Source organism: Barbus barbus (assembly GCF_936440315.1).
Source record: "Barbus barbus genome assembly, chromosome: 11".
NCBI classification, from domain to species: domain Eukaryota; kingdom Metazoa; phylum Chordata; class Actinopteri; order Cypriniformes; family Cyprinidae; genus Barbus; species Barbus barbus.
In genome coordinates, this window is record NC_136739.1 from 23,954,614 (window position 1) to 23,967,829 (window position 13,216).

A 13,216-nucleotide genomic window follows, 5' to 3' on the forward strand; every position below is an offset into this window, starting at 1 on the left:
ATCAATCCTGATTTTACTCCATCGCTTCTATGACCACAGGTAATGAGAACTGAGTAATTCAGATCTTGAGTGGGTGCAGATTTTAACAATTAAAAGAATCTTTAGCACAAAGATGTTCTGATAAGTTGTGATTTTCAGTTTTATCTGTAGGTGTACGGTTTGACCGTGTAGAATGAAAAGACATATACATACAGTTTAACGCTCTCTTATCTTTATAGGCTTATACAGGTTAACCTCATGCAGAACTGCAACAAATCATTATGAAATATGTATATATTTTTTTTATATATATATATTTTTTTTTTTTTTTTTTTTTTACATGAATTGTGTGCATGAATCCAAATTTTTAGCGCTGTTTTACATTGTGATTTTCTTGACTGTTAAACACAATTCATTCTCATTAATCATATTCTCATATTCGTAATGCATACAGGTATTTCACTTGTTTTTTAAATACTACAATGAAAGCCGGTAATTATTTTTTTGTTATTATTCTTTTAGGCTTCCATTTAAATTGATTTCAGATTTAGTACTTAAAAATTTGTTTCAATTAGTTGTAACTTGCAAAAGCAACATTTCCAATTTTTTGTCTAATTGTTTCATTTAAGTTTTTCATCTAATATGTGTATTTTATTATATTTGAGCTTTATTTCAATTAACGCATTTTTTCTTTGTTTTACTGCTACTAGTACATATACATGTTTTGTTGTTTTAAAAATTATGTAATTGGGTTTTGTTGTTTTTGTAGTATTTATGTGAATTTTTAGCATTGTGGTAATGAGAATTGGGTAGATGATGTGGTTAGTTGATATGGTGTGATCATTGACCCACTTATTATATGGCTACAAAACAAATAAGTAAATAAATAGATGTTAGTTTATGTTAATGTGAGGAGGAGGAGATCTTGTTGGATCCATTATTGGTTTTTACAGTCATTGACTGCAGAATGCCACAATTACCACAATACTGAAAATATTTCAGAGATCCTTGTAGTAGTTTTGTGGGGTGAAATATGACCTGGACAAGTTAAGACTGGAACCACTACATTAGAAGAAGCACAAGTTGTCTTGATGCTACGCTCTTGTGCTGTAAATTACAGCTTCAGTAGAGTTTTGGCATTTCCCCTGCCCCCATCCTCCCGTCCCCTATTTAGCACTGCAGGCTCTATCTTCAAACAATTGGCTGTTTGCCCTCTTTGTCTCTGTCCTAGTTAGCACCGTGCCATTGAGCTGTGAGGTCAGTCACTGGCACTTTTCAGTAAAGTGTTGGAGGGCCGTCTCAGACCCCTCTGAAGTGTTTACCTAGACCCCTTTCTTGTGCTTTAGCCCTCCCTGCGGCCTGCACTAAGATAAATATTGCCCTGTGTAGAGAGCTCTCTGAGAGGCAGACAGAGGCAAGCTTCTGCTCGTCTGACAATATTTACAAGAGCTCTAAGAGGAGTTAAACGAGTGTGTGAACAAAACGTAGTAGACTCACAGTTGACTTTTGTCCGGACGTTAAACACGAGGATGTTTGGAACTTTTAGCTTTGATACAAGACACCACTAAAAATGTCTCGGGGGGTGTGCGCAAAAAATTAGGCCAAGTTGACAATTTTTATCAAATATTTGCTTACACCAAAATCTATTGAAATCACTTGGGATATGAGTGTCTTTATTGGCATGCTTGCTATGTAGAGAGTTTCAATTGAGTTACTTATTAGGTTCCATCGGTTAGGATACTACATTATATGTAGGTAGCTCACTATGTTTTGGTACAAACCCTGTGATATAGTGATGTAAATTAATTAATTGGAATTTTATCACATATAAAACATGTAAAATGTATTATTTTATTTTATTATTATTTTATTTTATTTTAAAAACTGTGCCCCACACAGTAGCAACTTGTAGCTTCAGTCAGTCCAGCCAAATATTATTAGTCATTCACAATGACGAGGCACTCTCATTAATTAGTCTTGTTTGTGTTCTGTCATTTAGACTTGAATGAGAAGAGACATATAGACTAACATTTCCCTTCGTCGCCCTTCTCTGACCTCCCTACCAGTGTGGGTAGGAAAAAAGCTACATGTGTTACTCATGGGTTCTTGTTTATTTAGTTTTATGCTTTCATTGACGCCAAGTAAACATTTCAGTTGCAGTGTGTTAGAAAGTCACTTTAGCAAACTGTGGTTTCAGAGGGGGAGGCTAGCAGATTGCTCTGTGTGCTGCATTCATGAGACCCTTACATTAGAGCTGCTCTCTAGTGCCTCTTTACCTGGGTTCACCTCAGCAACCACCAAAACATAGGATTAGTTTATTTACAGTGAGATTTTTGACTGAAAACTAACAGGATTTAAAGCTGACACTTTTAAACATTCATTAAAATTTTGTCTGGAACTGTATTCATTCTGTACATGGGTATTAATGCAAAGCTCATACCAACCACTTAAATTACACGTTCAGCATCCAAAACATCTTAGTCAGGTTAGGAGAAGCCAACTGAAAAAAATATGCTTGCAGGATAAGGTCCTGTGTAAACATTTAGAACACTAAAAGTAGTAAACAGGTGGGCCCCCAAATTGGGAACAATGGTGGGAAAAGCATGACTTGACTGAAAGGTTTCCCACAAGAAAGGGCACTCACTGGATAGCACAAGACTACCGCAATGATTTATGGGCACCAGGCGGCATGGCACAAAGAAACACGTAAGTTCCTTAAGTCTTACTCATTACTGGAAAGAACCTAAAAACAACAGGTCTGCTCCTCTCTGCTTCCCCCTTCAGCCCAGTTTTTACGGCCACATGTCTCATCTTTAATAGAGCCAACATTTTTGTGAAGTACAGCTGGGCAGTATGATGTTGTCATATATATGCTGTGTCAAACAGTAGAAATTGTGCTTAATGTTGGATATTTTTAAAAACCACATAGTATAACTGAATATTGTTTTATGTTATAAATGTTTTATTTATTTAGCATTGAGTCTCATTTTTAAGATTTTTTTTTTTTAATTGTCAAATCAAGTATACCTAATGTGACTCTTTTGTATAGATGACTGACTTATTCTTTGTTATGAATAATCTTTTTGGTGTACATTTATCAAGTTCCAAAAATAAGTAAGTAAATTTAATTAATTAATTAAAAATATTATATGACAAAGTTTTTAATTTCAATTTTTATAATATTTTAAGTAATTATTATTATTATTATGCAAGTAATTATTATTATTATGATATATGTATGTATGTATGTATGTGTGTGTGTGTGTGTGTGTGTGTGTGTGTGTGTGTGTGTGTGTGTGTGTGTGTGTGTATATGTATGTGTGTATGTATATGTATGTGTGTATGTATATATATGTGTGTATGTATATATATGTGTGTATGTATATATATGTGTGTATGTGTGTATGTATATATATGTGTGTATGTGTATATATATATATGTGTGTATGTATATATATGTATATATGTATGTGTATAGTGTATAATTTTTTAAATATTATCATCATAATATTCTTAAAGATTATTTAACTTAATATATATATATTAGTGCTGTCAAACAATTAATAAAAAAAAAGGTTTTGTTTATATTATATATGTGTGTGTACTGTGTATATTTATGTATATATAAATACAAGAATTAAGTTTTGTTTTATATTAAATATATTTATAATTATAATTTATATATATAATTTTATATAAATTATAGAAATATAAATATATGCATGTAAATATTTTCAAAATATGTCCTGTGTGTGTGTATAATATTATTATTATTATTATTATATACATTTATATTTATTTATATATATTTGAATTATTATTATTATTATTATTATTGTTACTGTTTTTTTAAGATTGTGTGATAATATGGATGTATTATTTTACCATGATATACAACTTTACTCATACCATGAGTTAGATTTTGGTCTTGTGGATGGTTAAACCTTAATATCTTAATCTCAATATCTTAGTCTTATATCGTGATATGGTATATTATGATAATTTGCTCATTACCTCCATAACCCCCTATATTTAAGGATCATCCAGAATTTGGGGCTGTTGTACCCCCTCCTTCTTTGAAAAACTTTGTGAATCATGGTACAGGAGGAATGCACCCCTTTTGTCTGGGCGAAAGAAGCTCTCATCCTCCCATCCCCCTTTCCCTTCTCTAATGGGAGGCCCCCATTCCAGTCTGTTAGACATTTTCCTGCACCTTCCTCCCCCCAGCATTCTGTTGCTATCCCGTAAATTGAGCTTTCCCTTTGGAGGCACTAATTAAGAACCTAATCCTCTCATCCGCAGAAAAGAGGAGGGCTGACGGGAAACGTTTCCTTGCAGTTCATTATCTGTGTCCAATGGCACTGATGCTGGCAGTGCCGCTCCTGGTCGTAAACGTTGTAAAAAATCGCAGCCGCCCATAAATCATCTCACTTGCGCAGCGTGACGGCATGAGACGGTTATCGAAAGCCAAGACGCTTCTACTTAAAGTAAAGAACGCTGCCAATTTTGGCACTGGTGGTAATGACGGGCCTCTTTGAAGCATGTAGGGTCCAAACGGCTGAGTAAAAAGCAATGGACAGCACTGAAAGCCATGATCCACGGGGATATGGCAGCAAGAGGGGAAGTTTCATCCACGGGAAGGGATGCATTCAGAATGGAAAAGAATTTTAATGAGGGGTCTTATTGTCAATGGCATTGAGGCAAAGCAGTTGTGACCTGGAATTGCACAAAGGATGTTAAATGCTGAGTAACAGGAATGAGTGTTTTGCTACGATTTCTTACTTCATTCTAGCCTGCCAGGAAGACCACTGCCTGGGTATAGAAGAATAACAAAAAGGCCGAAATGGAGAATGGACCAAAGCTTCTTTGGTTTATGAAAAGGACAAAATTGCTCAGCGTTTGTGGCCCAAGGTGTACAAGCAGAAAATGGAGGGCCCCCTAGAAGAGGGCAAAGGAGAGGTACCACAACCAGCCTGCCTGACCCCCAACTGAGGCATCCGCAAGACCAATAACAGTGTGCCTTCACAGATGTTTTCAGTTTAAGGGTTTACAACAAATTCTTTCTCATAATTCCCCCAGAGCATGTTGAAGTCAGAGCCGAGGTTTGGCTAGAGAGTCAGGGCTCTGTTTTGTGTAAATGGGCTATTACCTTAACTGGGTCTTATCACACATGGAAACCTCTCTCAGAGCTTAAAAGTCTTGTTGAACTAAAAAGGATTTACTCGTTCCAAACCTGTATGATTTTCTTTTTTCTACACAACACAAAAAGAAGATATTTTTGGCTTTTGTTTATACAATGAAAGTCAATGGGATCCAAACCAACACTGGATCCCACCGACTGTCATTATATGGACAAAACAAAAGACATTTTTCAAAGTAAGTTTCACAGAAAGAAAGTCATAAAGGATTTTTTTCTCATATTTTGGATATCTCTTTCTATCACTCCATAAATCATGAAATATAAAAAAAAGAAAAAAAGAAAATCAAATTTTTTTTTTAAAGAAATTAGGGGGGAAAAAAGGATTTTTTAAGATATTATATAATCAGGCAAATTATACATGAATAAACTTTGTAAAAACTTTAAGATTATGGATATGAATAAAGCTAGATGGAAGCATTGAAGTGGAGATTTCAGGTTGAGAAAAGAAAAACTTATTTTGAGAACATATGTATTGTAAAAGCCTTTAAACATATGTATTGTAATTGAAGTCTCCTGACACTAATTTGTTATTATTACAAGAGTAATACGTTTAATGAACACTTATATGTGTGTGTTTTTGATATTTTCTTTTCACTAGACTGGAAGAAGACATGTTATGAAAGCAAAATCTCCAAATTGACCAGATTATGGGTCCGTGTACTTGGCGGCCAACAGATTTTCCTTTTGAAATTAGAAAACCAAAATCGGGAATCGAGCGTTCACTCATTTTTTGATTTAATATTGAAAGTATAAAAATGAGAAAACGGCTCCTTTTTCGTTTTTTCAATTTTTTCCAAGAAACGAAAACAAGAATTCAGCTTAATTTTTCGTTTTTCGTTCAGGGGTAGAAAAATGCATAAACAGATTGAATATTCGATTTCTACACGTGGGCTGGAATTAAATATCCCTTTCTGCTGATTGGTCAGGCGAAGATCAAACCTTGCCGTCATCAGTTATTCCGCAGTTTCGCGAAGCAGAATAATAGTCCCCCACTGCTGCATCTTCTTGATGTGTTTATTGCAACTACATTTAATCTTTTTCTCATCAAATAACCAGACAAATGAATAGCTCAATACAATCCGTTCCGGGGCAGAGTGTAGACGGCGCTTTCTTCTGTGTAGATATAAATTCTATGATTTGCATCAGCTGGGCATCATGTATGATATGACGGCTGTCATAGCCTACCCTGGTCGCCCAGTAAACTAGTTTAATTAAGTATTTTTAAATAAAATATTTTAAACGCTAATACAAAAAGGAAAGAATGCATTGATTTATAGGCTATAACAGGCCTATTATGACGTTCAAGAACTGTGCAATTCTGATCTTACAATCAGAGAAAGAGAGATAAAATACACACTCTTTTGAGTATTATAATGCGGCCTTTTATTTATTTTTTGAGACCTCAAAAGGATATGCGCCGTGAGCTGCATGCGCACTCGCACACAGGACTGTAATGCAAGCTTTTCATAAATGTAACTTGCCGTTTCGGGTTGATTCTCACCAAACCCCACAAAATACATTTAGAATGTTTGGAATATAGACTACGCCACGAGATTAATAGGATTATTTTACTACAGATTTGCATCCGCTTAAAAAAATGAAAGTCGCCATTCTCTGACAAGTGAGAGCAGGACATTTTGTGTGTGTGTGTGTGTGTGTGCGCGTGTGTGTTTCGAAAAAGGAAGGTAATAAGCCTTTAGAATAACAAGGTGAGTTACCCATATACACTCAAAAAAATGATACATTGGCATTACTTAACTTTTTTATGTCAACAGGTTCCACGTAACTGAGTTAAGTTGCCTTTAAGAAAGAATATTTATTTCAGTGAACTTAAGTTAATTACATAAAGTTAATGTAATTTTGTTTAGTTCAATCAATGTAACATTTGTTATTTTGTATTAATCTGTTTAGTTAATTAAGTTCAATTACTCTAAAATTAATATTGTTATGTTAAAAATGAGATAGGAATAAGGTTTCAGATTCATTGTTTATTAAATAACATTTTTACAATGTTTTACAATTAACACTTTCTATTGTTTTTACAATAAAATGTTTTTCAAAATCTACATGCTGTCTTAAAATACTATTATAATACTAATAAAAGTATAAAGTAAAATAAAAGAATGCAGCCTTTAAACGAAAGGATTGACAAAAATGCTTTTTATACTTGGAAAAAATTATCAGCCTTCTTTAATGGTATAAAGTACACCAACTTGAGAAATCAGCTAAAAACACCTGTTATTCAAAGGATGATTGACATTTGAAATGTTTTACATTTTTTCAGACAAGAACGTTTACAAAATCTAAATACTGTCTTCACTTTTCAAAAAAAAATTCTTTACTCATTACAAGATGTAACAAAAATAATATCACCAATAAAAAGTAAAATACAAGAATACTGTCTTTAAATTAAATGATTTTCAAAAATATACTTGGGGAAAAAAATAGTCTTCTTTAGTAAACTATACCTTATTGAAACTTGGAAAAAAAAAGCAGTAAACAACATTGCAGTTAATCAATTGAAGATTAACATCTGAAATCAAAAGTAAAGATGAAATAAATATTATTAAAGATATCACCTGGTTAGCAGTGAAAAATAAAGTGCTACAACAGCCAGTGCAACATTATGGACAAAACAGGTCCTGCCTCTTAACCCTCGTTTCAAGTTACAGTGCCTATGAAAGGAGTTTATTTTTTAAGACCTGGACTTTGGTGGCATCGAGTTCCATGAAAATCTTTTGAAACATTTCAAAAGTATATCTCAGATCCTGGGGGTAAGCCAAGTTTAATGCATAGATTAGACCAACCATCATGGAACAAGCATTAGCTACATTGTCCAAGTTTTCAAGTACTTGGATGCCTTCGATGATGACACCAACATCCTCGTATGGGTCTGCAACATCTGCCCCTTCATGTTTGATGGCATAGATTCCGAGAGTGGTTTTGCTCATCAAAATTTGGGCTTCATCATGTTCAGTGTCCTAAAAATAACAAAAGACAAGTACAAATTAAGTACAAAATAAAACAATTACCAATAAAAATAGGTAAAAATAGGAACTGGTTTTAGAGAAAAATATGAAAAGTTTCTTTAAAAAATAAAAAAACTGTAAATAGCTTACCATGTACTCCTTCACTAGGTTTGAAGGATCTTCATTTAGGTAGACCACTAAGGCTTTCAGGATGCATTCACGCTTTTTTTCAATGGTGATGCTCTAATCAAAATGAAATGAGAATTAGTACTTTTTGCTGTACATCTTAAATTTAAGTAGCACTACACAAATTATCCCACTGCTTTATTTTACGAAAGTCAAGTGGTCCCAAATCAGAAGCACTGCATGGGATACACAATTATCTTGAACATCTGAGCTGTTCTAATTGTAGTTGCAAAAATAACTCTATTAATGTATAACAGAGGCAGGAAGTGATGCTTCAAAAAGAAAAAAATCATGATATTTGGAGCTTCAGGAATGAAAATTCACCTTTAACTTTTAATCCATAATTTTAGTATAAAAAAGATTGAATGATGAGTTAAAAATAACAAAATAATTATATTTGGATAAAATATTAGTTTGGCCTATTATGAATTAGGAGAATTGATGATGAATTTATAGAACATACCTGTTCCAAAACTGACAGGATGTCTGTGATCTTCTGTGCAGCTGCTACTCCTTTCTTTTTGAAATTTTTGAGGAGCTGAGAGGAGAAATGATCAAGCTGGCCCATGAATTTGGACACCAAGGGAATTGTTGTAATCCTGCTGAATTCCGCAGATACCTGGTACAATTTTCAAACAAAACAAAAGAGAGAGAGAGACAAATCAGGGCGCTGATCAATTTTTGACAGGACATCATCATACACTTCCTTTACCAGCACTCACAGATAATATACATTTACTATAAATGAACAAACCTGAATTACATCTAAAGTACTTCAAATCATAGTTTAGAATTATAACAACATCCAAGCAATTAATCAGCTGACATGACATTAAAGACATACCTCTCGCTCAGTAAAGAGTGCTGGCCATCTGTTCTTGAATTCAGCAATGAAAGGGAGTGTTCTACCACCTCGTGCCTCCGTAGAGCAAATGTTCTGTCCATCAGCCCCTTGATAACCTGCTCGTTGTTTCTTTTAGTCACCTCCGATAGTAGTGTAATCCTTTTCGCTTATGGGAATTGATGTTTAGCTCAGAACATGATTCTGTGAGACAAAGAGAGAGAAGCATCACTCAGCAAATAATGCAAGTCCCCACACAACTCATCTACAGCTGAGCCTGGAACATGGTAGTGATTTTCCAGTTTTAACAGCAAGGAAGCAAATTTAAGCTCTACCAACTTTGGCAGGTTCTCTGAAATCTCTTCTGTATCAGTAGAAGAGGAATCGTCTTCTAACAAAGATGTTTCAGTTTCTTCATTTGAAGTAGGGTCATTAGATGTTTCACTAACCTCTTGTGTTTTCACGATTCCTTCTTTAAAATCTGTTACTGAAAACTGATAATGCTTTCGGCTCTTGTGTGATTTGAATGTACCATACACGTTTGTTTTAAATGAGCAGCCCTTAAACATACAACTAACGGTCTCATGACTGCGCAAGTGATTATTTATATGGAGAAAATAATCATTTACTGAAGGAATGTCAGTAACAGCACAAACATGACAATTTATCAGTGTAGTTTGACTAGAATTTTGAGGTAGCTGCTCACTGCCATGTGATCTGGATAAGTGGGACCACAGTGCATTCCAGGTTTTAAAAGTGCATGGACAGTTAGAATATGCACATGGATATTTGTGTTTACGGCCATAATGTCCATGTACCAACCTGAAGTGCTTTAAAAGCTATGATCTGGAGGCCTGAGACGATCCACAGTCTCTGCACAGCCACATACAGGACTCTACAGGCCTTCAAGTTTCAAAACTCTGTAAGGGAGAAAAAGAATGGGAGTCACCAAAGAATAATAACAAAATATGAACAGCTGCAAACTACTAAACTTAAGTTAAAATGTGTTATGTGAGATATTAAATAACAATGTGCCAACACCACCTTTTAAGATTATTAATTATTATTATTAATTATTAAAACTGACATTAGAAGGGGATAACTGCTGCACAAAACAATTGATTAAAATGGAGTAACCATTCCTTACTAGCAATTTAATGTCATTTACATTTATTTTGGGTGATGTAATGTATATAAAAGTTCAACAAGTATAAAATTTCACATAAATGCATAAAACAAAAATGTATCTAACTATAATGTGAAAGAAAACACGAGGCATATGGCAACTTCGTGACAATACTATACACAACACGGTATTACAAGTGAGTAATGATTCAAATGTTGTCATAGTCTCAATATAAATGCATAAAAAGTGAAAATCTCACCTGTCTGTTCACATAGAGGAAAACACGTTGACGTTTTGAAGTGTAATTCTCCGTGTTTGATTCTCATAAAATGGCGCCGATCTAAATGAGCTGAAGAGTGATCGTTAAGTGCTTCGTTCCTTCTTGTGGTGTTTTCCAACTGCGCATGTGCAGATTTTACTCCACCTACTGACCGATGTGCGGTACTGCAGAAGCAACACAACCCTGTTGCATTCATTTTAATTAACTGAGCTGTGTAAATTTGAAGAATTACTTCTTTTAATTCTCTCAACACAACTCTTTTAATTTTAATGCACAAACGAAATAGAATTAATTAATTTAAACATAATTACATTCTTTGGACCAACAAATGCCGTGTTTCATTTTTTTGAGTGTAGTTCACACAGTTCCAATAATTTGCGATGCGGGTTAGTTTACGGAGTTTATTTAACCCAGACAAATGCGACTATACAGTCAAGCACAGAACGGTATTGAAGTGTACAGCAAATATGCAGTCAACTTTTTATTTTTTTAGAGTTTATTTCATTAATATTGAGTAGGCCTATTAATTGATGTTCACTTGGATTTTTTTTTGGATTTTTTTTTTTTGAGCTACGTTCAAAATTGCAACAAAATGTCATGCCTTTGAAAAATAAAGTGAACAGCAAAATGTGCTGCATTAGTGCGTCTTGGTCTCAATGAGCATCTTTCTGGCGCACGTGAACCAATACACAGCAAATGGGGAAGTCGTGGCCTAATGGTCAGAGAGTTGGACTCGTAATCCAAAGGTTGCGGGTTCGAGTCTCGGGCCGGCAGGGATTGTAGGTGGGGGGAGTGAATGTCCAGCGTTCTCTCCACCCTCAATACCACGACTGAGGTGCCCTTGAGCAAGGCACCGAACCCCCAACTGCTCCCCGGGTGCCACACTGCTCCGGGTGTGTGTTCACGGGGTGTGTTCACTGCTGTGTGTGCACGTTGGATGGGTTAAATGCAGAGCACAAATTCCGAGTATGGGTCACCATACTTGGCCGTACGTCACTTCACTTCAAATAGCCTACTTGAAGCACCGTCTACATTTAGATTATTTGACGTTAAATGCATCATATAAGTCACAGCATGTATCAAAAAACGTGACTTTACAGTCTGGAAAATATGATATGATAAAATATGCTACAGTATTTTTTTTTTTTTATATATTTCGCGGACTTTGAGAACTGCTGTTCTACACAGAAGAAAGCGCTGTCTAAACTCTGCACCGGTACGAGTTGTGTCAAGCTATTAATTAATCTGGTTGTTTGATGAGAAAAAGATTAAATGTAGTTGCAATAAACGCACCAAGAATTCGTACACCTGCAGCAGGACTATTATTCTGCCTCGCGAAACTGCGGAAGAACTGATGACGGCAAGGTTTGATCTTCGGCTGACCAATCAGCAGAAAGGGACATTTAATTCCCGCCCACGTGTAGAAATCGAATATTCAATCTGTTTATGCATTTTTCTACCCCTGAACGAAAAACGTTTTCTCATTTTTATACTTTCAATATTAAATAAAAAAATGAGTGAACGCTCGATTCCCGATTTTGGTTTTCTAATTTCAAAAGGAAAATCCGTTGGCCGCCAAGTACACGGACCATTATGGTCAACTCCTGGTAGTGTCTAAAGTTTTAGTGGGTTTTGAAATGGGTCACGGCGGGTCTTGTTTAGAAACCACTGCTTCATGCAACACTGGGGAAAACATCATCTCAATTTTAAGTGTTGACTTTTTGTTCTCCACTGTTGTTTCCCCCCCCAAACATCTCAGATAACAAGGCCTCACCTCGGTGTGAACCCAAGCAGGGATTCCCTCTTATGAATCACTGTGGCTCTTGAGCCCCTGCTTTGTCTTGATGTGAGAATACTTCCTCCACAGCCATCGTTCCTGTTGTAAAATACCTTTTGGTGGACCAGTAGTGCTGAAGCAGCACTGACCACTGTTAGCATACCCATTGTGCTAATGGACATCCTTTGTATCACCCGCAGTTCAGAGGCCAAAGGGCCTCCTGAAACACCACAGAGACTAACATTCCCAAGAGAAGATGTTCAAATGAACTCCCTTTTCCGTTTTTAGATTTGTAGAGCTTAAGGGAGTGCATAACCATGAGCCTGTATTGGAAACCCTCAATCACACTAACCTTATGTTTTCTGGGTTTCCATGGGTATGAAACGATAGTGTGTACTCTACGGAGCAGTAAATCACTAATTCCATCAAGCTCCAAAGGCACAAAGTAGCTCTTAAGAGGATGTCTAAGTGCCATTTTGAAAACCACAAAGATCAGCAACCTCTCTTCCAATGAGATCTTGAGGCATGCTATATGGATGTCAGATCTTCAATATGATTGTTTTAATACACCCATTTTAAATGACTAACTTTGGTTTTGAGGGCTTTGGCACTCTGCAACCTCAAAATGTATACAGCTCTGCAGATAATAGACCAAAAGTATTTACTTAATCTATGCACAATGCACATTTCGTAATATGAAGCATAAAATGTGTTTTAATGTCACCATTGATGAGGACTGTATGATCTTTGAATAATATCGGTCTTTAAATGCAAGATATTTAAAGTGTACCTGAAGTATACTTGCAATAAATCCACTTTAGCACATTCAAATATACTTCAGTATACCTTTAGTTGGAC

General features: G+C 35.3%; 2 protein-coding genes across 4 annotated transcripts in view; one reads left to right on the forward strand and one right to left on the reverse strand.

Annotated features, from left to right (window-relative positions):
• The window catches only part of LOC306877384 (zinc finger protein GLI2-like), an 87,644-nt gene that overhangs the window by 30,595 nt on the left and 43,833 nt on the right, over window positions 1–13,216 (forward strand). The window lies entirely within an intron of this gene.
• On the reverse strand, window positions 6,904–10,703 carry LOC306877385 (uncharacterized protein). The gene is made up of 6 exons (XM_079429147.1): window positions 10,561–10,703; window positions 9,998–10,095; window positions 9,179–9,379; window positions 8,798–8,953; window positions 8,299–8,391; window positions 6,904–8,160 (listed from the first exon to the last, which is right to left on the reverse strand). The coding sequence occupies exons 4-6, from the start codon at window positions 8,900–8,902 to the stop codon at window positions 7,855–7,857; spliced, it is 504 nt and encodes a 167-aa protein (XP_079285273.1). The 5' UTR covers window positions 8,903–8,953; window positions 9,179–9,379; window positions 9,998–10,095; window positions 10,561–10,703; the 3' UTR covers window positions 6,904–7,854.